The sequence below is a fragment of the Sturnus vulgaris genome, chromosome 4 (genome assembly GCF_052056855.1).
Source record: "Sturnus vulgaris isolate bStuVul1 chromosome 4, bStuVul1.hap1, whole genome shotgun sequence".
Classification (NCBI taxonomy): Eukaryota; Metazoa; Chordata; class Aves; order Passeriformes; family Sturnidae; genus Sturnus; species Sturnus vulgaris.
The window spans coordinates 72825906-72850359 of record NC_142246.1 but is presented as its reverse complement, the minus strand read 5'-3'; the positions used below and the strand labels follow the sequence as shown (position 1 = coordinate 72850359).

The 24454-nt window shown below is 40.5% G+C and overlaps 1 protein-coding gene across 3 annotated transcripts; it reads left to right on the top strand.

The window, feature by feature from the left end:
* The first annotated feature begins 43 nt into the window (after positions 1 to 43).
* Positions 44 to 22838, top strand: LARP7 (La ribonucleoprotein 7, transcriptional regulator). 3 transcript variants are annotated; one of them, XM_014884955.2, is made up of 13 exons: positions 44 to 229; positions 3572 to 3780; positions 4804 to 4904; positions 5014 to 5097; positions 7217 to 7381; positions 7861 to 7969; positions 8587 to 8961; positions 9541 to 9670; positions 12119 to 12267; positions 13104 to 13222; positions 15740 to 15899; positions 17838 to 17929; positions 22334 to 22838. In XM_014884955.2, the coding sequence occupies exons 2-13, from the start codon at positions 3573 to 3575 to the stop codon at positions 22412 to 22414; spliced, it is 1773 nt and encodes a 590-aa protein (XP_014740441.2). In that variant the 5' UTR covers positions 44 to 229; position 3572; the 3' UTR covers positions 22415 to 22838. The 3 variants fall into 3 exon arrangements, with proteins under 3 accessions (XP_014740441.2, XP_088020417.1, XP_088020416.1); XM_088164291.1 differs by having other exon boundaries at positions 46 to 229; positions 8590 to 8961; XM_088164290.1 differs by lacking the exon at positions 44 to 229 and adding an exon at positions 366 to 764.
* Positions 22839 to 24454: the final 1616 nt, after the last annotated feature.

Sequence of the window (24454 nt, the reverse complement as noted above, 5' to 3'; positions counted from 1 at the left end):
GACGCCCGGCCAGGAGGAAGTCACGTGCGTCCAGAGCCGGGCGCGCCCCCGACGCCGCCGCGCACGCGCGGGCGCCGCCGCGGGGCTTTTTCTTTTTTTTTTTTTTTTCCTTGGCAAGCGGGGAGAACGGGCAGCGCGGCCCGGCGGGACTGGCGAGGGCGGAGGCAGAACCGGAGCCGCGGACGGGCCGGGCGGAGCCGAACCGGTGTGGCCGCGGCGGCGGCAGCAGGTCAGTGGCCGGGGAGGAGCTGTGGGTTTGCCGGTTGCAGCCATGGCGGCGCAGACAGGGGGCGCTGTCGTCCCCCCTCAGCGGCTTTCCCGCCGCCCGCGCGCAACGTCCCCTCCCGCCCCCGCGCGCTCCCCTCACTGCCGGGGCGGGGGGGGCGCGTCGGTGCCCTCAGGTCATGGCTCCTCGCCCGCTTCGCGCTGTAACCCCACTGTAACCCCACTGTAACCCCGACCCGTCCTTTGCCCGCCCCCGGCATCCTCCTCTCTCCGTGCCCGCTGATCCCGACGCGTGTGGCGCCTTCCTGAGGGCTCGTTGCTGCCCCGCGGCGCTGAGGTGGCTCGGCCCGCAGGTGATGCGCAGGTGACTGTTGTGTGCGGTGTCTTGGCTTGACGCCTCGTGTTGAGGCCGATGGACTCGCGCTGAGGGGATTTGGGCCCCTTAGACTTAGCTGGTGCTTGTTTTTTGAAGCCTTCTGTCGGTGAGATCTGTGAATCGCCACAGCAGCAGCACCTGCAGTGGTCAACACCTGTGCCATGTAAGTGTGTGGTGGTCCGGCTTCTCAGGATAAGTCAGGGCTAGAAAATCTACCTCACATTGCGGTCTGCCCCTCATTTGAAGAGTAAAGAAGGTGAGGTTCTCCCAGAGACTTTCGGTGGTTTTGGTCTAGAGCAGCAGCTACCAGGGCCACAGAAAGCTCAATTTTTGTATCCACCTCGACTCTGCTTCCAAGTGCTTACTCCTTGTGTTTCCTTCCAGCAGCTCTGCTGCTTGTTCAGTTCCTGTATCACCTGGTTGCCCCCACAGCGAAGAACCAGAAATAAGTTCTCAGGTCTTAAAATTCGGTTGTGTTTCTTGAAGGTAAGGTACTGTGGGGTGAAAGAGCTGGGCCGCCTTTTTGGTGTCATACAGGTGAATCCACCTAGTCAGAGTCTGGTACTGGCATATATTTTAATTGCAACCACAGAATTGCTTGTGTTGGAAAAGACCTCTGAGACCGAGTCCAGCCTTTGACCGTCACCATCTTGCCAGCCAGACCATGTCACTAAGTCCCATGACCAGTGTTGAACACAAATAAATCCACTTTGCACCTCCTGAAGTGGCAGAGGGAAGGGCACAACTAACACACGGGGATCTCCCCATAGGTGGGAACAGCTTTAACACTCAGCAGTGTCAAGTGGAAGCCAAGCCTTTTCTGTCTATGGGCACACCAGTTTCATGGAATCTATCAAATGCCTCAAAACTACGATTAAAATAATGCATTGGTTTCATTGCGTAAAATGGGAGGAGAAGAGCAGAATTTTCTCTGTTTTTAGGTTAAGAAATTTATGCTGACCCCCGTATATTAACTCCTGTCCTTTGTTACCTCACTTTGCATAGAGAGAAGTTTCAGGGAAGGGCAGGAACTTCACCCCACAGCTCTGCCTGTGTCTGTGTTGGTGTCAGACTGTTTCAGGATGTGTCTTTTTAAGTAGTTTCAGGTGGACACTTGCATTTATTCTGCCTAGGGCTGCCCCTGACTCCACAAAAACGTTTCACAGTACATTTTGAATTATTCTTTTTTCTCCCTCATCCCCTACTGCCCCATTTTAATTTTTAAAATACCCCAAGCAAACAAACATTTGCATTAGTGCTTAGAAGAATAAAATATATTTTATATGTCCACCCTGTTTCTTCCAAACCTTATTTTGCAGTTGAGTTTTATTAAATTTTTATTAAGCCGAGTAGATGAGTGTGGAGCTGTGTTATTTTGATTTACATTATCTTTGCTTTCCTAAAGTTCCTTCCCCCTGTTTAATTGTTCCTCCTTTTCTGGTTTCACTCTGGCACACAGAAGCACTGTGGATTTATTTCTCCTGAGGAGACCCTTTGCTTTATCAGTGTGCAGTTTTGACCCTGCTTTTGCTTTGCTCTGATTTTAATTGTTTATGAGAGTAGTGCTGGCAGGGTGAGAGTTGATGTATGAAAACTACAGGCTGCCTTACACCCGGGCATATGGAGATTGCTGAATTAATTACTTGGATTTTTATATATGTATTAATAGTCGATATTTGTTCTGACTCTGGAGGAGCTTGAAGTACAAAGTAATTTCCTCAAAGCTTCCAAGTGAGAGGGAAGCTTGGAATGCAGCTTGCAGCTGCTTTTCTTGTAGCCTGAATGAGAACCTCTCTTCTGGGAAGGAAGTCTCAGAGCTGAGTGACTCAAAGTGCTTCTGAAAACAAAGCTGTGCTGTCCATGGCCCACTCCAGTACGGTGCTGTGCTCCCCTAATGCTGTTCAGCCGCTACTGATAATGGCATTTTATGTTTGTGAAGCACCTCGGTGCTGAGCAGCGTATTGTCTGCTGGTTATTAATATAAAACACGTGCTGGAGGGCTTGAGTGGAGCTGGAACTTGCTGAGCAGTTTTACCTGGCTTATCTCCCCAAGGTAACTGCTGACCTTGCACTATCTTGAGTCCTCAGCTCGCAGCGGGGGAGAAACTGATCTCCGGCTGAGGAAGCCTGATTTGCACAATAATTTGGGGACCATTTCCATTTTGCCATCCTGTTGTCGAGGTGGGCTTCCTTTCTGATGGCTGTGCTCTCCTTTCCCTCTCTGCTGCCTTGGCAGAGAGCTGAGAAGTCTTTCATATGGTGATTGCGACATTAATTACTTTAATTTTTGTGTTAATTTAATTTTCCAAAAGCTGTCTGCTTCTGGCAGCGTTGCTTTGTTTTGCTTGTGTGAAATGAGGTACTGAAGTGGGGACTGACAGTTCTCAGCTACTGCGAATTGAAACGTGGACAAAAGAGATGAATTGATGCATTAAAACTGTTTTCTATTTTTCAAGATGAATCTGTATGTAAGTCACTTGATTCGAGTTATTTTCTAGGGGCCTATTCTGTTGTTCTGACAGACCTGGGTTTGCCATTAGAGACACTTTATTGACTTACTGTTCTTGGGCAGGGCCTTGGTAGCTGCTGGAGTGAGTGGTTTGCATTTGTGACATAACAAAGACAATTTTTTAAAAACAAAGCTTACTGTTACCACGTGTGCCACGATCAAAGTTAATTCAAGGTTAGTTTCTGAAGTGTGTAGTTCTCATGGGTTTTATGGGATCTTTGGAATGGTTTATACTGTGAGTTAGGGGGAGTGGAGAAAAAATGACGTGTCTTTTCTCAATTCTTAGAAAAACGTGTTTATGAGGAGGGAAGTTACCTTTTTTTCAGCTTTAGTTGTTGTCGACTCTTTTTAGGAAGTCACTTGGCTTTTCTGGTAACAGGGCAGAAGATTAAATAAGAACATATACCCCTTGAAATAAGACTTTTATGTTTTTAAGATTATATTTGTGTCTCATTTGACAGAATGACAGGAATGGAGACTGAAACAGCGAGAGACAAAGTCATGGAAGAAGAAAGCACTGAGCAGAAAAAGGAAAGAGAGAAGAAGAAGAGGTCAAGAGTGAAACAGGTGCTGGCAGATATAGCCAAGCAAGTGGATTTCTGGTTTGGTGATGTTAATCTCCACAAAGACAGATTTCTTCGAGAACAAATAGAGAAGTCCAGAGATGGGTGTAAGTTTATTTTCAGTGTATTTCAGCAAACACTTATGTTTCATTTCACTTTGTTCTTCCCTGTGTCGCTGGCAACAGTGACAGGTTATTTTGAGGTGTCTGTCTTCTCCTGGGAAAGGCAGGAGTTACATGCTGGAAATCAGCACCAGCAGCTCAGGAGGCAGAGCTAGTACTAGCTTTAAAAAATTTTATTTGCTTTCTCTTCTCCTGTCCTATCAGCCCTAAGATAAAAGCATCTGCAGGGTAGAAATTACTGTTTGGGAGACCTGATTTTCTTTTTCGAATTTTGTATAATTGTAAGAACAAGCCATGAAATAAGAGTAATTTTGCCCTCAGAGGTGCTGGACTTGGTTTGCAGGGTAGGTAGATGCAGAAATTAAAATGTCACTCGAATGTGTTGTTAAGCATAGGTATTTTGTTAATTTTCTCTCTATAGGTTTAATAAGGAATTGTATATTTGCTTATAGGGTTACTGTGAGTCTCTTCAAACCATTTTTATGTGGTTGTTTGGACTTTTCTAAGCCCCCCCTTAAATCATTAATAAAGTAATAAATAAGTAAAATTTACCCTACTTTTTTTCTAGAAATGTCTACCTTTTTATTAATAGTAGTGCTACATAATTTTCTGCCAAGGTTTGAAGCAGTATGTCTGGTTCAAACTGAAGTGCAAGCAGGGGGCTCTGTGTTGGCAGCACTGGGTTAAATACTCCACGAGTACTTGGAGGACAGGCATATTTTCAATGCAAATTGTTTTTGTGCTGTAAAACTACATCAGAAAGGGGGGGTTTGTTCCTTTCTTTTCAAAGACAACAGTTATCAGTGGGGAGGTAAAAGAACAAAATTCCTTTGATAGAGGTTAGCACAGAAGAAAATTAAATTTAGGTGTACTTGAATTTTGATGGTAAAAATTTTCTGTGAACCCCTGGTTAAATACTGCACTTAGAACTTGCAGATTGTTTCACAAGAAAACAAGTGGAGTAGAACACATCACCTGATTTCATAATTACTTCTTTTTCCCCCCTAGATGTTGATATATCACTTCTTGTTTCTTTCAACAAAATGAAAAAATTGACTACTGACGGGAAGCTGATCGCTCGGGCAGTTAAGAGTTCATCTGTTGTAGAGGTATTTAACATCTGACCCTTCAGTATTTGCTCATGCTGGAAAAATATTGGTGGGCTGCTGAAATAAGCAATAATCTCATGGAAAAATGCTTATTTCTCCCTGCTTCCAGTTGGACTTGGAAGGAACCAGGATCAGGAGACGCCAACCTCTGGGCGAGCGCCCGAAGGACGTGGACAGTCGGACTGTCTATGTGGTAAGGCTGGACTCGTGGGTGTCCCTGCTTGTTTGTTCCTAACTATGGGAACTCCATTTGTGCATCAGGATCTTCCTTGGCTGCTGCTGATTGTGCAGCAAAGGTAAAAGACATAAATTAAGCAAAGGCAGGTGAGCAACAGGTGAGAGTGACTGGCAAGAAAGGACTTCGTTTGGTGCGTGGATTTCTTGTGCCAGCTTAAATCATTTTAAATGCTGAGCAAAGTGCAGCTTCCCAGGCTGAAAAGGTGCAATTTCAGTGCATTGAGCTATTGATGTGTTCACTGGGCTTTTTAAATGCCATTAGATGAGCACCAGTGGTATTAAGAAATATTTACTAATTATGTTAATGTAGCTAAAGCTTTCTACTCACAAGTAAATTAGCTTCATCAAACAGGATCTAGTTGCATTCCCAAGTTTATCAGGGTACTTTGAACAGCATTATCTGTTTATAAGATCTGTTACTGCGAGTGCCTCTGGTTTTGTACACACAAACACCATTCTTTTAAAGGCAGACTGTACCCGAAAAATTTTAACTATCCTCCTAACAGCACACTGTCCCGTGGCTACCTTGATACTGGGATGACTGCTTAATTTAAATGAAAATAGCTTGTGCTGATGGGATAAGTCTGCATTTCACCATGGTATTTCAGCCCTGTCAGAGTGAAAAAGCTGTTACATTGTGGAGCTAAGGAAGTGGTAGATTGGAAAGAAATCTGATGGTTGAGCTTTTGCTTATTTAAACCCTGGGCTATTTTATTTGCTAGATTTGAAGCCACTCTGGAATTTGCTTTGTCTCTATTTGCTTTTTATGACCAGTACCGTTTTTTGTTATGTACCTGTAGCTGTTAGCAGCTGAGTTAGTATTTTCCAGACAGTGTTTTCCAGATCGGGTTTTCTTTGATAAAGATACACAATAATCATGGCCAAAACGCCAACCCATCCAGATAAGGAGGAGCTGAATTGCTCTGATTCCTTCCTTAACAAAAGCCTGGAAAAGGTGGTTGGCTTTGTTTTTTTAAATACAGTGTGCCAGACATAATATTTTCCTTACATGATTACAGGGGCTGCTTACAACTCTAAAATACTTTGTCTATATCATTTTTGGATAAGTTATTCTAAGTCATGAGCTACATTGTCTATACAGAGCTTAAGCGTGAGGGTAAATGTTTTGTAAATAGCTGGTTTGTGGCAATGGGGAGAGTAGAAATGGTCCTAAGTGTTGGGCAGTTAAATTTCTCTGGAATTATCTGACTTTTTTCTATGCTTCACCATAGACTTCTCTATTATACAACTAAAATTGGAAAAAAAACTTGAAGTAACTGGCTTTTCAACTTGAAGCCAAACCATAACAAAATGTTTTTCTGAGGATGGCAAAGTTCATGGAAAATGAAAATCTGAATGTGATAAGTGTTTCCCTACAAGGTGAACCTTTTAGTGCAGTAACTTGTTGTGAAAAACAATAAAGTAGTGCTGACACTGATGTTGTTTAGGCATGAATTTGAGAGTGGGATTTTCAAGTGTTCTGTTGGGTCTAGTGAGAAATTGGTGTGACACAATTTCTGTTTAACTGGGGAGGGAAAATGCTGAACTCAGACACGATGTCTGCAAGCTGCTAAAATGTGTTGCTATAAGAACATTATCGAAGTAAAAATCAAGACAAATTTGTCATCCAAGAAGCTGCCTAAAAGTTTCTGCTTATGTGATGAATTGTGCTCTAACTGCTAAACTTGAAAATACTGGCTACTGGTAAAATTTTGATCAGTAGTGACTCTTTACTGGCCTGTAGGAATTTTCTGTGGTACCTCCCTGCATGACCACCAATTTAAAAAAATAGCTTTTGGTTTACAGAGGGTATTTGGGACAAGCCAGTCTGGTATTTGCTTCAAGGTTTTAAATTTACCAAGAGATTTTGTGTTGCAAAGATCCAGCTGCGGGTGAGGTCTTAGTATCTGTCATGTGAAGAAGATAATCATCTAAATTAAATATATCACGTGTTTGTTACAGGTATATGAATAATCAGAAATCTGTTCTCAGGTCACTTTTTACTACCTGGATACTTTGCTGCTCAACGTTTTGACCTCAAACTTCAATTTGTTTTTTTTTTTTTTCTCCTTTAGGAGCTGCTTCCCAAAAATGTCAATCACAGTTGGATTGAGCGAGTGTTCGGGAAGTGTGGCAATGTAGTTTACGTCAGTATCCCCCGCTATAGAAGTACTGGGGATCCAAAGGGCTTTGCTTTTGTTGAATTTGAAACTAAAGAACAAGCAGAGAAAGCCATTGAGGTGAGTGCTGGTGCCTCTGCTGCTGACATTGTTCCTGGTGTCACTTTGTGATATGAATGGTGTGCTCTTTACTAGGTCACCTACTGAATCTTAGAGAAATTCTGAAAATATCACCATTTAAAAGCTTCACTTAACAGGAGTTAGCTCCTCTTTGCTGCTCCCAGACCTACAATCAGTGCCACAATTCTTTCAAGATTCAATTCTATTAATAACCCGAAGACTTGGAAATACAATGGCTTTTTTTTTTTTTTAAAGCAATTTGGCATCTTGTACAGAAAGAGAACTCTGTGTAACAATAGATGGTGTTTAAATTTCATCAGGCAAACATGGTCATACCTGTTTTTTCTGTAGTGAAGCATGATTTTAAAGTATTGATGTATTGAAATGTGATGAGGATTGCTGGTTTTAACTTGAATGCAGAGTGTTTAAAGAAAGTCTGATTTTGTAGTGCTATGTGTTTCTCAATTTCCTTCTTTTAGTTTTTGAATAATCCACCAGAAGAAGCGCCACGGAAACCTGGGATTTTTCCCAAAACAGTAAAGAACAAACCAGTTCCTACACTGAATTCAAGTGACAACACTGTAGTAGGTAAGTGTTAGTAAGATATTGGAATCAAGGAAGTGGTTTTAAGTTGCTTGGATCAGTTTGGTACCTCAACTTCTGAGGAGAAAATCCTCACCTGATGGGTTGCTACAGTTTAATTTCATGTGTATTAAAAGCTTTTAATAAAAACAATTCATGTTACTGTATTTGGCCAGCATGGCCTTAAGTATGAAAAATCTACTTTAATTTACAAACCAGTCTAACACATTTATGTTGCAACTTTATCACTACAACATTTGCCCTCATTTCTGGTGGTGTATTACAGTTTCCCAGAGTTCAGACACCCTCCCATCCTTTTTCTAAGACTAATGATAAATCACATTAATGTTCCCCACAGTTATCACCAGTTCGTTATTATGCCAGTAACTGTTAAGTGGAAACAAAAAAATGAGATGAAACCAATGGTTTACAAACTGTGCTATATACTCAGGTTTTTTTCTCTTCTTAAAGCACCCAGGAGAAACTTTGTGTCCATGTCTTGTATCTCTTCCATAGATTAACAACCCAGTTTATCATGATATGTGCTGCTTTGATTGTTTATCTTAAGTAAATTTTCTAGTGTTGAACCATGGGCAGTTTTAAATATTGTGCTTTTAATCCAGAAGAGAAGAAAAAGAAGAAAAAGAAGAAATCCAAAATCAAGAAGGAGAGCAATGCACAGGCAGCTGCAGAGCCAAAGGAATCAAACACTAACAATACAACAGAGCCAGTACCAAAGTCTAAAAGACACAGGACTCCATCAGAGTGTTCTGAGATGGAGGGAACTGAGACTCCCAAGCAGCCCTCCAAAAGGGAGAAGAGGAAATGGGACAGAACAGAGAGCTCAGAGGTAACCTGGGAAAGCAGGCCAGGAAAGAGGAAAAGAACCACCTCAGGAGATGCTGAGACATCAGCTCCAAAAGTTATGAAAACTACTGAAAAAGAGGAAATTGAAACAATTAAAGAAGAAACAGCAGAAGCTCCAAAAGATTCAAATGGTAAAAATTCTTGCCTCTTTCTGTTATCATGGTTTCTGTGCATGAATGCAATGGAATGGCAGATATCCCTTGCAGATGAGGAGTGATGGGCTGGATGTAGGGGAAGAATTAGATTAGCTTGGGCATATTAGTGTTCCCAGCAGTTAAAACTAAACCTGGTAAAAAGTCGCTCTAAGGAGAGGAGCTACACAGGGAATGAGGAAGAACTTGCAACACCAAAGTAGGGAAATCTAATCAGAAGTCAAAATAGTTCAAAGTTCATATCAATAGAACTTGAGTGAAGTAAAGTAAGGGTTAAACAGACAGCCTGGGCAAATGGCGACAGCACGGGAATCTAGATAAATAAATTAAAATACAAAAGGGAAAAGGTAATGATCCGTTTGTTCCATGAGATAAGAAAAGCTGCATTGCAATGAGATTTAGTGTGAGAAGCAAAGCAAACTTGGGTAGTCAATGAAATGGACTAGAATTAGTTAGTACAAGGAACCAGGAGATATTAAATGTGGGTTTTTATTGTAATAACGTTAAACTATTCATGTTTGAATTAATTATGTTTTCACTTGACCTGTTTTAATATAGAAGTTTCTGCAGAAGAAGACAAAGACAAGAAAGACACATCCCTTTCCAAATCTAAAAGGAAACACAAGAAAAAACACAAAGAAAGACACAAAATGGGTGAAGAAGTCATTCCCCTCAGAGTACTCTCTAAGTAGGTGATAAACTACCTGTTTTCTCTGATATCACTGAATTACTTTATTTTTTTTCCCCTCAACAGTGGGAAATGGCTGGCTGGTTTCATAAAGGCACCCTCTTTATAAAGTGATAACCCAATGCTAACAAAATTCCCCAAGTTTTTCCAGTTTTCACACCTACTGTAGTTATGAAATAAATCCATAGGTTTTATGTAGTTTTAATCTGGTTCTATGTTGGGCCTTTTTAGTTTTGTTTGCAGTTTAATTATGCTTCAGGAGTATTGCAAATATTGCTGCTTTGTGGTAACACTTCAGTGTTTGCAAAATGTTTGGTTGGTTTTCCTGCAGTGTGCAGCTCTTAATCACTTGTAGGAGAGTTTCAGTCACATGTTTTGTATACTTTATTAACATTTTATTTTTATTAACATTTTATTTTTATTAACATTTTATTGCTTAAAAAATTTACTTCACCATATTTCAAACCTTTGAAATCATTTATTCCTGAAGTCTTGGTATATCTGACAGTCCATCACCATTGCTAAAGTGCAATTCCAATTTTTATACAACAGAGTTGCATATTAGCAACAGTATTAGCCTGTAGCAGGAAGATTGAAATACCAGAGTTTTGAGTATTCATTGCGACTGCCAACTTAATAATCCAAAAGTGTTGGTTGGGCTTTTAGGAGACACCACAACTAAAACATGGAAGCACTTACTTTTTAGGCATCCAGCAAGTACCTCCATGTTAAAGTAGAGGGGGTCCTCGCCGCCTTATGCTGCAAAATTGTGCTTTATGTACAAACATAAAAAACTTTTATACATTTCCAGAGAAAAGTGTGGCGGTTAAAAGGATTCACCACCACTAAAACATGGAAGCACTTACTATTGTGAACCAAAGCAAGCACATCCACATTTAAGTTGTGGGGGTCCTTCACGGGAGAAACTACATAAAAATTAAAACAAAAGTGCAGGAATAAAAAACACAGATGAACATTTCCTGTAAAGCCCTCGACGAGTAGGATCCACCGCCACTGAAACATGGAAGCACTTACTTTTTTAGGCAGCAGGTACCTCCATGTTAAAGCAAAGGGAGACCTTTAAAATTAAAAATCGATTCAAATGAACTTTAGCCACTTTAGTTCCCGGAAAAGATCCGCTCACACCTTAACTTCATTTTCCCGGAATTAAAAATCTTCAGGGTGTAAAATCTTCAACTGAAGTGCAGGCAAAAAAAAAATAGATATAATCCCGGATGGCGTTTCAGGATTGCGATCAGGATTCACCTCTACTAAAACATGGAAGCACTTACTTTTTCTTTATCACAGAAAGCACCTCCATGTTAAAGTAAAAGGGGTCCACGTAGAAAAAAAAATTTAAAAAGTAAAGGTTGTCGTCGCCGCTTGTCCTCTGCCATCGGCATTCTGAGAGAACTGCAACAAACAAGAGTTTTGGTTAAAAGTTATTCAGTTGTAGCGAAGGAGTAAAATGTTTAAAGAGTATGAGCATTGCAAATACTTGCCTGACAAATTCTCCACGATCTCCTCTTCCTTCGAATCATGTCACGAAGTTCCTCCTTGAGCCTGTATTTATACCAAACCTTGCTATGGGATGGTATTGCCGTTTTATCTCCAAGAATCATTACGTGGCTCTTTTGTTATTTTAATGCCTTTGCTCGGTTGAGAATGTATGATCCTGGGTGAGTCTGGATGCTTTTTTGAAGTATACAGTTGTCACTGTTAACAGCTAAAACCATTACCACAAGATATCCTCCTCTTTAAAAATCCTCTATCAGCTTGTTTGATAGCACAGATTAGGGTAACAATGAGTCGTTCTCACAGTGGCACTGCGGGCATTGTGTTGCTGTGGAGCAAAGCTCTCGCTGTTTGCAGAAACATCTCCATGTTAAATGTATGTAAATATATAAATTGCTTCCATGGGGGGGTATTTTTTAACCAAAATGCATTTGAATAGTGAGGAATGTCCTTATCTCGGTAGATTTTTGGTGAGTTTAACCAGTTGTTGATTTTCCATCAATGATTTTTTTTTTCTAGAAAATGACTGATTCTTAATGTAGTGACACAAGAGAGGGTTCACTGAACTAATTCCCTGAATTGAGTTCACTGTCTCTGAATTAACTCTGAATTTGGTGCCTGTGTAGTTCCAGTGGAAAACAGTTTACCAAACTCTTTTCTATGCTGTCTGAATATTTAAAGCAAATTTGAAAGCTTCTCTGTTGGAATGATAGGTTGATGTTGTTGAAACTCTCTGAAGCAAAGTCATGACAAATTGAGTTAGGGACAAAATTGAATTTGACCGAAGTGCAGGGAGATCTCCAGTGGCAGAATGGTCTGCACTGTTCACCAAGTCCACCTAAAGCTGTTGTAACATGTTAAGTTACTATTAAGTTTCTAAATATCAGTTTATTGTTTGCAACTGACGTCCTGTGCCTGTGTTGCTGCTTTTAGGACTGAATGGATGGATTTGAAGCAAGAATATTTGGCCCTGCAGAAAGCCAGTATGGCCTCCTTAAAGAAAACCATGTCTCAAATCAAACCTGAGCCCGTGGGAGAGATGGAGACAGAAGCTGGTGGGCAGAAATCTGAAAATCACAAAAGTAATCCCGGATTTTGTCTTGTTTTCTTCATGTTTCTTCTATGCAAACAAAAGTGGTGCAAGACCCTAATCTTGCAGAAACACTGCCTCAAGGTTTTTTTTGTAAAATGCTGCACTTCTCTCCAAATGTCAGATAGTAAAAGTAACTTGCTCCCTGTATTTAGGTAGATTTGGACTAAGTTGTATAAAGAAAATACTAAAGTGATTTCAGCATATTTCAGTAGCACTTCTTAGGCTTGCAGATATATTTAGGTAGTTGCAGTTATAAAGCCTCAGAGAGGTAAATCAACGTTCAGCTTTCTTGGTACTGCAGCTTGGGTTTTACTGTACCAGAGGTTTTAAAAAAGAGCTTTAAATTGGGCTTTATCAGCTCTATGCATAAGAGGAACTTTAAAATTATATCTTCCTAGTTAAATTGTTATTTTTTTTTCAGGTTTAGACTTTATTTTATTTGCTCTGAATACTCTGTGCTTCTCTTCATTAACCTCAACACGGATGTTCCAATGTCCCTCTGCATGTTTTTAATCACTAAAACTGCGGGATTGTTATTGATGCAATATAAAATGTCTTTATAGGAAGGATCCTATGGATTGTAAAAGTTTCTCTGAGACTTTTTCTTGCTGTTTTTTTTTTTTTTTTACTAAAATTGACTCGTACCTAGGGACAATTTTGAGCCTTCTTTTAGTCATCCTCAATCTGCAGTAACAATATTTAATGCTTGTTTACGTTGTTACTTCTGTGCTTTCATAATGTCTTAATTTTCTCAACCTAATAAATGTAAAAACTTTTTTTCTCTTCTCTTTTTTTTTTTCCTCCCCCTGTTTTTAACTTGACCAGCCACCAGTGAAGATGGTGCCCCTCCCGCCAAGGCCAACACAATGGGGCCTCAGTTTGTCAGCGGAGTAATTGTGAAGATCATTAGCACCGAGCCCCTGCCGGGCAGGAAGCAGATCAAGGTAATGCCTTTGTAACCTCAGGGTAGCTGTTAGCCCTTCCCTCTTACCCTGCCCCCCAAATGTTTGAATATGGAATACCGTTTCACCCAGTCTCACTGATTTTTTTTTTTTTATCTATTTAGCCAGTAGCTCAGTAAAAATTCTTCTTTAGTATCTGTAATTGCAGATTTTTCAATGGCAGGATAGGCTAAAGGAGGATGTTTCAAAGTAAAACCAAGCCTTTACTGTGCTTGGAGCAATGTCAAGTTTATAATGAAAAATATTGAGGAGAATAAGCAACGCTCTAGTGCTTTTCAGTTTAAAAAAAGGAGCTGGAGACTGCTTCAGTGTTCTGAATTTATTACTGTGCCAGTCATCCTGACAAGAGAGCTATAAAAGTATACCTGTGGGAATTTTTAAATGTTTATGGTGTTTTTATCATTAACGGGAATTTGGGGGGCAGGAAAATCCTATCTGCATCAGAAACAAATTTTCTTTATTTAAGAAAGAATTTTATAATGACAAAAACTCCATTTCAGAGACAGTGACAACAATGCAACTTGTTGATTCAGTCTCTTTTTTCCTAATGCAAGTGCTCATTTTTCTCGACATAAAAAGTGGTTAGATACCTTCAGTTTTGTGTGATGACACAAACCAGAAGTTACACACATCATTTCTTTTTAAGGAAAATACCAGCATTAAGCTGCATCCTTTTGAAATGGAAATATTAAGAGTTTTCCAAAGGAAATAACAAGCTTTTTCCAGATCCTGAATTTTCCACTAATGTTACCCAGGACCTTTTCATTCTCAAATTGGACTTTAGGATGAGTAACAACTGGAAAGAATTTGAACAACTTTAACTCAGGTTGGTTCACATATCCAGCCCACTCAGGACAATGAGGGAATGGTTTAAAATGTGAGTTTTGATGCAGTTTATCAAACGTTTGTAACTAGAGAGGCCATTTCGTGTCACCGACTGCTTGCGAGTGTGTGAGACTCGGTGTGTACATGAACCTAAGCAACGTGAGAGACTCTGACTGAACACCCTCATCTCTCTGCTGTGGGGTTCCAGCCTAATCAGCCTCATCTTTCTTGGTGTGTTTGAAGGCTGAGTCTGAGTGCTGGAGACACAGAGAGAATGTGGTAGAAGTTGTGCCTGTAACTTTTAAGGGCATCTTTGACTGCAGGATACACCTCACTAGGTTACACCTTGATATCCTGTTGGCAACAGGAAATCTTGCTATTTAAACAGCACAAAGCTTCAATTCTTTTGATACTCCCTTCCCCTTTTTGTTTGTTTGTTTTTTAGTTGTTGTTGTTGTTTTGTTTTGTTTGTTTTGTTTTGTGTTTTGGTTTTTGGGGTTTTTTTTCTGCCATACTAGTTGCATCCCTTTGAGGAAGGCAGAAGTGGATCCAGACCTGGCTTTGCTGTGTTCCTGGGCTGTCAGCTGCAGCAAACTGCCACTAAGCAAGGCTTCCAGGGCTTTTTTCCCCTCACACTTCCAGAAATGACCTGCATTTCTCGTTGTAGGGGAGCAATTATGCATGCCACACGACTTGGAAAGGTTTTTGCAGTGTAGTTTAAATATTATTTTGATGTTTTAATTTTACACTTCGCTGCTTTCCTATTTTGCCCTTAAGGTGCTCCTCAGAGCTGCTAACTTTTGCCAGCTCCAGGAAACTCTTTGGTTTGTTTTACTTTTCCATGAAATGATGACTTTGGGATAACAGAATAAGGCTGGAAAGTATCTTTTGTTGGCTCTCAAAAAATCTTAACAGTGCTGTACCTTAATTTTTTGTTTTGTTTTAAGGCTGCCCTTGGTAGTGGAGGGTTAAAAGCAGTGTGTAATTCCTGAATAGAAGCATCTTACTTGAGCTGCCTGCTGTGAACAAAATTGACTAGGAATGTGTGGTCCTTCTTAATTTCCCTAACAGCAGGAATTACAAGTGAAGTACTTCATCTGCAAGAGCATTTGTGACTTCTCCCTTCAGCTGTCAGTGAACATTTTCAGGCAGAGGTCACTTCATAAAGATGGAGTTGTTTTACTGGTGATCCTTTCTGAAATAATCTGCCATGCCTGAGCTTGCTTTTAAACATTTAATGTGTAGAATCAAGTTTGATATTTTTCTATTAGGCTGAGATCTATCAATGTGACAGTACACAGTTGTTACTTTTGAAAAAAACAAGATAGAACATTGAAATAAATGAGCGATGATCCATTAGTAAAATGATACCATAACATTTCCAGGAATTACTGCTTTAAATTGTTAATGGGAGGGCAGGATGAAAGATAGATGGGTAGATGTTGCAGGCTCATAAATCAGAATTCAGTTATAACCTTCTTAGGAAAAAATGTTAATTCAAAACTCTTTGACAAGAGATTGATCGATTAAATGACAAAGTTCAGTTACTGCCTCCTACTTCATGACCTTTTTGAAAATGTTAATGACCTCCAAATGGAATGGTCAGAAGTGACTCTTTTTAAGTTCTCTTTTTGAAGGCTGATTTATGGTGTGTGTTGTCTCATGCTCTGACAGGATGCTCTGGCAGTGCTGGCTGAGGTGGCTTATGTTGACATGCTGGAGGGAGACACCGAATGTCACGTCCGTTTTAAGACTCCTGAGGATGCACAGACTGTCATGAAATCATACAAAGAAATACAGATCAAAAACAACTGGAAATTCGAAGTTCTCACTGGTAAGACTTCTTTTTTCATGGAAGTACAGGAGGAGCCTTAATTACTGTGAAAAGGATCGTTCCTGGTGAATTTATGGATATATTTAGATATCTCAGGGGAAAAAGATTGCATGTTTAGTTGGTTTTCTTTCTGAGATTCTTCTTATTTTGCAATTACTGTGAAATTGATAGAAGTAAAAGGGGTTTTCTGCCACCATTCAGAGAAAAATCAATGTTTGCTATTACAAACTTAATTCTGTTCTTTTTAGATGGATTTGCTTCACTTTCTCTATAGAACTTAATTCACCTTCCAGCTTTATGAATAGAACATTCCGATAATGCAAAAGAGGTTTAAAGGAAGACTTTCTTGAAAATACTGAGCATATGTGTGAAGTGACATGGCAAGGATCTAACAGCATGGATACACTTAAACTGGGTTTAGCACTTAGCTACTAATTGATCTTTATTTTTCAGGAAGTTGAATAATTTAGGCCAGAAGAAGAAGGGTTCTTAAGGGCTCTAGTTTTCAACTTCATTTTAATGTGTGTTATTTCTGTCTGAAATTACTGTGGTGTTCTAAAGTTGAATCTTGTATTAGACTGGATTAGTTTGCCAAGTGTGCAGAAGCCTCTTTGATTGAGGGATAGAAAAAAAGGGGAAGTCCATCAAACTTGATGTATTCATAAAACTTCTATATTTGAGAGATGCACCAAAAATTGTAAATATGGGGGAAAAAAACAACCAACAGGTTAAACATTATCGATATGAAACCGCCTCATCTGTATTTAAATATTTTACCCCACTGCTTCCTGAATTCTCATTTCTGACCCAGTCTCCTGGGTGCAGGGATGTAGATGCCAGTTAAGGACTGCAGGAGAAGCTTGGATGGAAGCATTAACCTTCATGATCATATCAAAGTTAATTGAAGTTTGAGACTCAGTGAGTGCTGCTAATGTCATCTGGAGATAGATTTGTCTCCTGTGTGCTCTGTGTTTCAGAGATCCAGAAATAACCTCAAATTTTGTGTTCTACAGCTGTGTGCTCTGTGTCTGTCTCTGGTTTTGTATCCTTACATAAGAGTGTAGTAGGAGATTAGGAGTAAGTACTACATTGTAGGAACATTCCATTCATAGTCTTAAGATTTTTTTTTTTGTTGTCACGGGCTCATTGAAATGAGAATGGAAAAGCTTTCCAGGAATGCACAAGGGACTCACAGTAAGGATTTTTGTTTTTCTTGGTGGCAGAAGGTGAGAGATGAAAAGGAGAGAAATCTTTAATGCTCTCTACAGCAGGGACTAACGATTTCCCAGTAGTATTTTACTCTTCAGGATTTGACTTTAAGTATCTTCAGCTTGACATCTGGCAAGATGGTGAGCATCTGTGATCTTATTTAGATTTTAGCTTTTGCAGGAATCTTCTGAGTTCATTCAGAAACTTCCCTGTGGCTGAGGATGAACCCTGACACCGTGCAAAACGATATCACAGAATTCCCAGTGTGATAATTACATCACAAACCAGAAAAACAGTGGCAAACTGCTGCTTCCCTGCAAAGCAGCTGCTGAGAAAAGCTGCAGGATTTTTTGCTTTTGTATTGCTGCCCATGTTCAAATATTCCTGACAGCTCATGAAGTCCCCAGGCAATGGTTTTCATGAAACAAAATAGTCTGAGTTGTTTTTACAGTAATTCCTTTTTTTTTCCCCTCCTGTTTGGTAGTTGTTTAAAATGTGTCAGAGGTTGAGTACATGAGTAAATCAAAGGGGCCTGTGTGTGCTGTGGTGAAACTTAAGCTAAAACTCAATCTCCTGTTGCTGATGACAAATTGAGAGCAATTGCAAATAGAGAGCAATTCTATATGGCTTCTGTGGATAGGAAATTTAAGACTACTGGGGAAGTACTTGTTGGATTTTCCTAACAGGTATTTTCACGCATGTTCACCTCCATGTCAATTTGCCCCCAAGGTGACCATGAACAACGTTACTGGCAGAAGATTTTGGTGGACAGACAAGCCAAGCTGAACCAGCCTCGAGAAAAGAAGCGGGGGACTGAGAAGGTAACCTGCAAATCACGGCTTTTTCCTCTACAGCCACGGTTGAAAACATGACACTTTCTGCATTGCTCCAAGTGTTTTGATACTCTGTGTATTTAATTCTGTTAAATCACTTCCTACTGACTCGGCAGCGGGGTTTTACAGCTCCAAAGTAGAGAGTGTGGCTGTCCTGCCCCGGTTGATAAGTGCAAGGTTTGTCACTACAGGGACGATTGGAGAAAGTTAAGTCCATGACTAAAGGCCTGAACTTAATTTGTAATCTGGATTTCCTTTGAAACCCTGTCTGGATGAGCTCATTAATAAGTTAAGTAGTCTTGATGTGCTCTAGTGAAATCAAGTCTAGTGCTACACTCTTAAATCTCTAGTATGATCCAGAAAATAACTTGCTTGGGAATGAATCTTATTTCCCTCACAAGTAGCAGAGTTTTAGTCATGCTGTGGTGAGTGCTGGTGTGGTCAGGAGCCCGTGCACCAGAGTGACCACTCTGACCCAAATCTGGGTGCTGCTGCAAGCATCCTTAGCTGTACAGCTTCCAGTTCCAAACTGGCGAATTGCAGTCTCCTCCTCACTGTGCCTGTAGGGCTGCAGCTTCGAGGAGTGTTGCAGTGAACTTGCAGGCTGCAGCCTCTACTCCAGCCCCAGCAGATCCTTCCAGGCATGAAGGGTTCCTTGATTAAGCCAGTCAGATCCCTGACTTGACAGAGAGGAGCCACAGAGCATTTCACAGACGTTTTATTGCCAGGTTTGCTTCAAACACGCTTCAGATAAGGTTTCTGAGTTGGCCTTAGCCTGAATTTTTTCTGCTGTGGCTTGCAAAACTTCACAATCATCTGACCTTAATTATTTGTTGTTGACTTTGGAGACTCTTTGTTTCCTGGACGCTAGGAAAATAATATTGTCCCATATAAAATGGAAAATAAATATTTCATTGACCTAAAGGAGCAGCCATCCTACAGGTCAAAACCTTATCTTGTACAAAGCATAGTTTGCATGTCTTATCCTGTTTGTCTGAATGTTCTTTCAGAGATCCCGCAGACAATTAAGTTGAATTTTTTTAAACAAAGGTGTGCATAAAGAACTTGCCCAAAGGTCTAATTTCATTTTCTTGAAAGCCTAAAAATGGCATTGATTCGAGACGTTATTATTTAGTATAGGCAGAAAGAGAATTTGGAAACTACAGCTTTAGGACATTTTTCTGATTGCTGCCAGTTTAGTTTTTTTAATGTACTTTTACTTTTTTAAACCAAAAGTGCTATGAGACCTTTGACTTGAATTTTGACTGTAGGGGCCCTTGCTCTCAAGTTTTTCTTCTTCATCCTTTGAGGACTGGCATTTGTTGACCAAGCTGGTGTAAATTGGGCAGTAATGTACCTCACCTAGGCTTGCAAATACAAACTGTCTTGGTTCTGCCTAACAATGGCAGCACAAGGATGCAAACCCCTGCTCCTTCCCCCTGCCCATCACCTTGCCACATAGGGAGGTGTGAACTTCAAAGCCAGGGAATTCTATTTAAATGCTAACGCTGTTAAGCAAAACATCAAGACAAGAATGCCTCGCAGCAGCCGGTAAGTCTTAACCCCTTCCTTTCTTTTTGACAGGCTGTATTCCTGAAATATAGACTGCTAATAAAAAAAAAATATTTGTGTTGATTAATATTTCCCCATTAGTGCTTCCCAAGTGATTTATTTTGAAGATCTTAAAGGTAGAAGAAAGTAATATAATAATTCATAATTAAACATCTTCAGTAAAATGTGCCATCAGTGTGTCCTTGTCAAAATTTTGAAGTGGAGCTTTTTGCCTGTTAGCTGCTTTATGCTTGAAATGAAGGCATCTTATTTTCTTTGAATCAGTGTTGAAATGCATGGACTCCATCCCATCACAGCCAGCACACAGCATTTGAGTTTAGGCAGTTTGAGATTCTTCTTTTCCATGTTTTCTGACAAGTCCAGACCTACTCGGCTTTCCTCAGGATCAGGGGTAAGGATCACTGCAGCAGATGGCCGGTGCAGTGCCCAAAACCAAAGCAAGTGGTAGAGATTTTACTTCCTTTGGCATAGTTCCTATAATAAACCAGATGTCCAAAAGAGACAGGATATCCCAAGGTTCCTTAGAAAATGCCTGGCCATCCTTTGGAGTGAAAAAGGTGTCCAGTGTCTTTCCCCCAGGCCTGGTAGAATTGTCACCTCTCTGCTCGCCTCTCTGCCGCCCCCTCCCAATCCATCTTCCCTTTTGTCTGTTTAACTGCCTGATAAAACCACCTCCGTGATTTACTGATACTGATGGAAAACTTCCAGCCAGAACTGCCTTTTAGGGCAGTGCCACTTTATTCAGACCTAAAGCAATTCATCAGTCTGTAGCCTTAAACTCCAGACCGGTTGGAGTCTCCCGTTGCCAAAGCCAAGGCGTGAGTGCCCGCAAGCTTCCCCCTTGGATCCTCATCTCCTGGGGGGAGGCGCTGCTGAACCTCGTTTGCACCTTGGAGCCCCTCCGCAGCGGGAAGAAGGAAGTTTAAGAGGGTGGGAGGGGTGGTAGAAGTGAAAGGCATTTGTCGAGGGGGTGAGAATTGAGTGTTTGCGAAGGGCGGAATAATTTGCCGTGGAAAAGCAGAACGATGGCCATGTCTGGGCACTCTCCTCGTGATGCTTGGGGCTCTGGAGCTGTGAAATTGCAAGACTGGGCAGCTCCCACTCCAGAACACCTTTCCCTGGTTCTGTGACCCTGATGTCTATGGAATGGCTGGATCCCTGTTTGGATTCAGGAGCGTGGTGTGCTTACATCTTAGTGTATTGATGAGCTAGAAATGAAAATCCTTGAGGCCTCGTGCATATATTGGGGCACTGGAATAGAAACACTCAGCAATATGAACTGGGCAGGCACCTCATACCTTAGAGCTTCCCTTCCCGAGTTTGTCATTCTCCATCCCATATGCTGAAGGAGTAAACCACTGTACTCTGCTTCCTCTTAGGGCTGAACTATTTTAAACTGTTTGTTTTTAGCCACCAGAGAATAAGTTAGTCATCCTTGGGTCAGTTTTATTGCTGGAAACTGCTTAGCAAAGTGTCAAATCTTGCCTGCCACAGTGGGTGCAGCAGTACAGTGTGCAATCCATGCTGTGTGCAGGACTCAGTTGTATGCAGCAGTAATAATTTGATTTGTATGTGAAATTGTTCATATCTGGCACACTGGACTGCCTGAGGTGCAAGTTACCCTTCCCCATAACACCAACTAATATGGTCGAGTAGTCCCCAGCACAGAAGTTACTGTGGATTTCTGGTTTTGTTTCTTTTGTTTTGTTTTGTTTGTTGTTTTGTTTTTTGAGGAAGTGGTGATTTTGTTTTTTGGGTTGTGGGGTGGGTTTCTTTTCCTTTAGTGGTGTTTTTGTGTGTATTTTTGGGTTACATGAGTGCATTTTTATGTGGTTTCTTGTGTTTATGGTTCCTCTGTGTTTTGTGTATATTGTGATGGATTTTGTGTGTTCTGTACATGCCTTTGGCTGTTGATCTTTGTGAGGTTTGGGGGTTTTATGGGTAGTTTTAGTTGTCTTCATGTACTGGGGTTCAGGAGAGTTTTGGTAATTATTTTGTTTGGGTATTTTTTTGGCAGGTTGCATGTTTTTCAGGGGTTGGTTTTGATGTTTCCTAGTGGGTTGGAGTTTTTTCTGTTATTTTTAGGAAGGCTGGGGGATTTTTCTTGGAGAGGGGTAGTTCTAGGTTCTGTATGTGCCTTTGAGTGTGTTCATTTGTTGCATTCTGTGGGGTTTTTAAGAGCCTTTAAGGTGTGGAGGTGTGTGGGTTTGTGGTGTTTTTCCACGAGCCTTTGTGCATGTATTCTTGTGTTGATTTGTGGGTTTTGTGGTTTGTGTGTGTGGTTTTGTGTGCGTTCTTGTGGTGTTATGGGGAGTTTGTGGCTTTTTAATGTTCTTGTGTGAGTTTTAGGGGTTTTGTGGTTTCTCTGCGTGTTCTAATGTGAGTTGGTGGGTGTGAATGTTTTTGCCTGAGTTGGGGGATGTGGGTTTTTGTGGCATGTGGGTTTTGTGTGTGTTTTCAGTGTGTCTGTGTGTTTGTTCATGTGTGGGTTTATGAGGAGTTTTTATTTTGTGTGTGGTGTGCTGGGGATATGTGCAGTTTTTTCCTGTTTCAAATTCCTCTATATTAATAAAGCACTTTTTTCCTTTTTTGTGTGGTTTACCTTTGGTTTTCCTACATCAGCAGGAAAATGATTCTAATAAAATGATAGAGTTCTTTAACTTCCTGTATGAAAGCTATATTTTAGGATCTTGAAATGGCAATTTCGGTGTCTTCAACCATGTTGGGAGGAAGAGGGATGGAATATATCCATGATTGTAAGGTCAAATCCTAACAATCTAGTTTTCCTCTAATTTTCCACATCGTTTTCTCTGCTTGCAGTTGATTGCCAAAGCTGAAAGAATGCGACTGGAGAAGACTCAACAGACAAGCAAACACATTCGATTCACTGATGACAACTAAGCAGGATTGATGGTGGAAGTGAACTGTAGGTATTCCAAAGCAAACAACCAAAACCAGCCCTCACAACCACTGCTGCTTACAGCAACTAAACCCGGGCCCTTGGATCCATAACTCTGCAGACTGCAAGTGTGAAGATTGGTTCTGAATCCCATTTTTAATAGGCTGAATGTTTACTGCTTCTGAGCCCTTAGGTAAAGCTTTTTGGAACATGTGTATTATGAGATCTTCCTTTAGTTCACTTCCAGTTTGTTGAGTTTCTTTTTCTTTTTTTTTTCTTTTTTTTTCTTTTTTTTGTTTGTTTTTGTATGTTTTATACACTAGGTTATAAAATAAAATGCTTGAGAATTTCAGTTGTGTATCTTTAATTCTTCAATTTGCTTTTTATGAGACTATAAATAATAAAAAGTGGTAAATGCTTCATAAACCTCTCTAGGCCTCTTCTTAGTCCATCAAGCTGTTTCAAAATAGAGAATAATTGTCTGTTATTGTCAGTGGGTAGGGCTGGCCAGAAATCTACCACTGAGGAGTCTGGAAGGAAATTTACCTGTATAAATACACTCTAAACTGAATTTAGACTTTTTTTGTTTTTTAGAAGAATCTTCAGAACAAGAAATAAGAGTATGTTTGGTACATCTCGTTACTCACTTGCAGATAAGTGTTCAAGTTAGGTGTTCAAGATAAGTGTTCACAAGTTAGGACGGTGGTATAAATGGCTTTAAGGTATTTCATGGGAGACCAGAAATCTAAAAAAAAAGGAAAATTAAACCTGAAATTGGAATTCTTCACAAGGTTACACTTGTGTTTGACTAAATCGGCTGGTGAGGCACGATTGAATGGAGAGGGAATAGCAGTGATCAGACTGAAGATAGCAAGAACACAGAGAGGAAAAGTGCAAGATAAGGGACCAACTTTCAGGGCTGGAGGGGAAGAGCTTGCTAATGGTTCTTGGAAATGGTGTGTGGAGGATTCCTCCCAGAGGGCTGCAGGGGAAAAGCAGGAGCTAACCTGTATGCCAGGCATTCCTGCAGTATTCCTGTTTAGTCGAATTGCAGCATTTTTAATTTATTCTGATCAAATCTTGAACTCATCTGTTTTCCTAGGTGGGTGAGACATGGGGTGACATGGCAAAGAGGAGTTTTCATACCCGACTGGGAAAAGAACTGATCAATTAATGTCTTCCAGGCATCCAGCCTAAAAGACAGGAGGGTTTGTTTTTTTTCTTTTTCCCTTTGTGATGTGAAGGGAAAAAATAAACCCCACAGCCTACACTGGGAAAAATGCTTGGGATTTTGCTGCTGAAATTCATTTAAGTCAAAAATATATCTGTGTTATAAATAATTTAGATCATAAATGATTCAGTCTTTTTATGTTTGGTGGAGAGTGGAATAGAACTGCAGAAGTGTGAGTTTGGGAGTTCTGCTCATTTATTAATAATTCCTAACTTGAACACGTAGAAGTCACCCTTCTGTTTCTTTCCATATTTATGCAGGTTAATTCCTTACACTTTAACATCACTTTTCTTTTTTTCCTTTCTCAAGCTAGTGCAGCAATCTGCTCCAGCAGGGAAGTCCAGTTGGTGTTTAATACTTCCTGAAGGAGTTAATAACAGAATTTTCGCCGCTTAATTCAGAAGTCAGGAATGGAGAGGATGGCCTAGATGTTTTTACAAAAGAAGCTTGGATTCTGAAGTGTGCCAGAATGGTTTGTGTATTTTTTGTTTAAGTACACGTGATAATTAATTGCTGTTGCTGTCTTTCCCCATCCGGCTGTTGAGTTTTACCAGCCCAAGAATCCCTAAAGCAACTTCTGTTTCACCTCTAGGAGCTTCCCACACTGACGTTTTCCTTTCTTTTTCCCCAATAAGTACATTTTATTTAGAAATTCAGGATGATACTGTAAAATTCTTAACCTTGGAGTGCTCCTTTGTTGTTGCTGCTTTTTGTGTCTCCCCGGACTGAGTGTTTTGAAATAACATCATTACATTACCATCCAACTGCCTGGAGCAGAACCCAGCATTGATTCTGTTCTTTGTGACCCAGC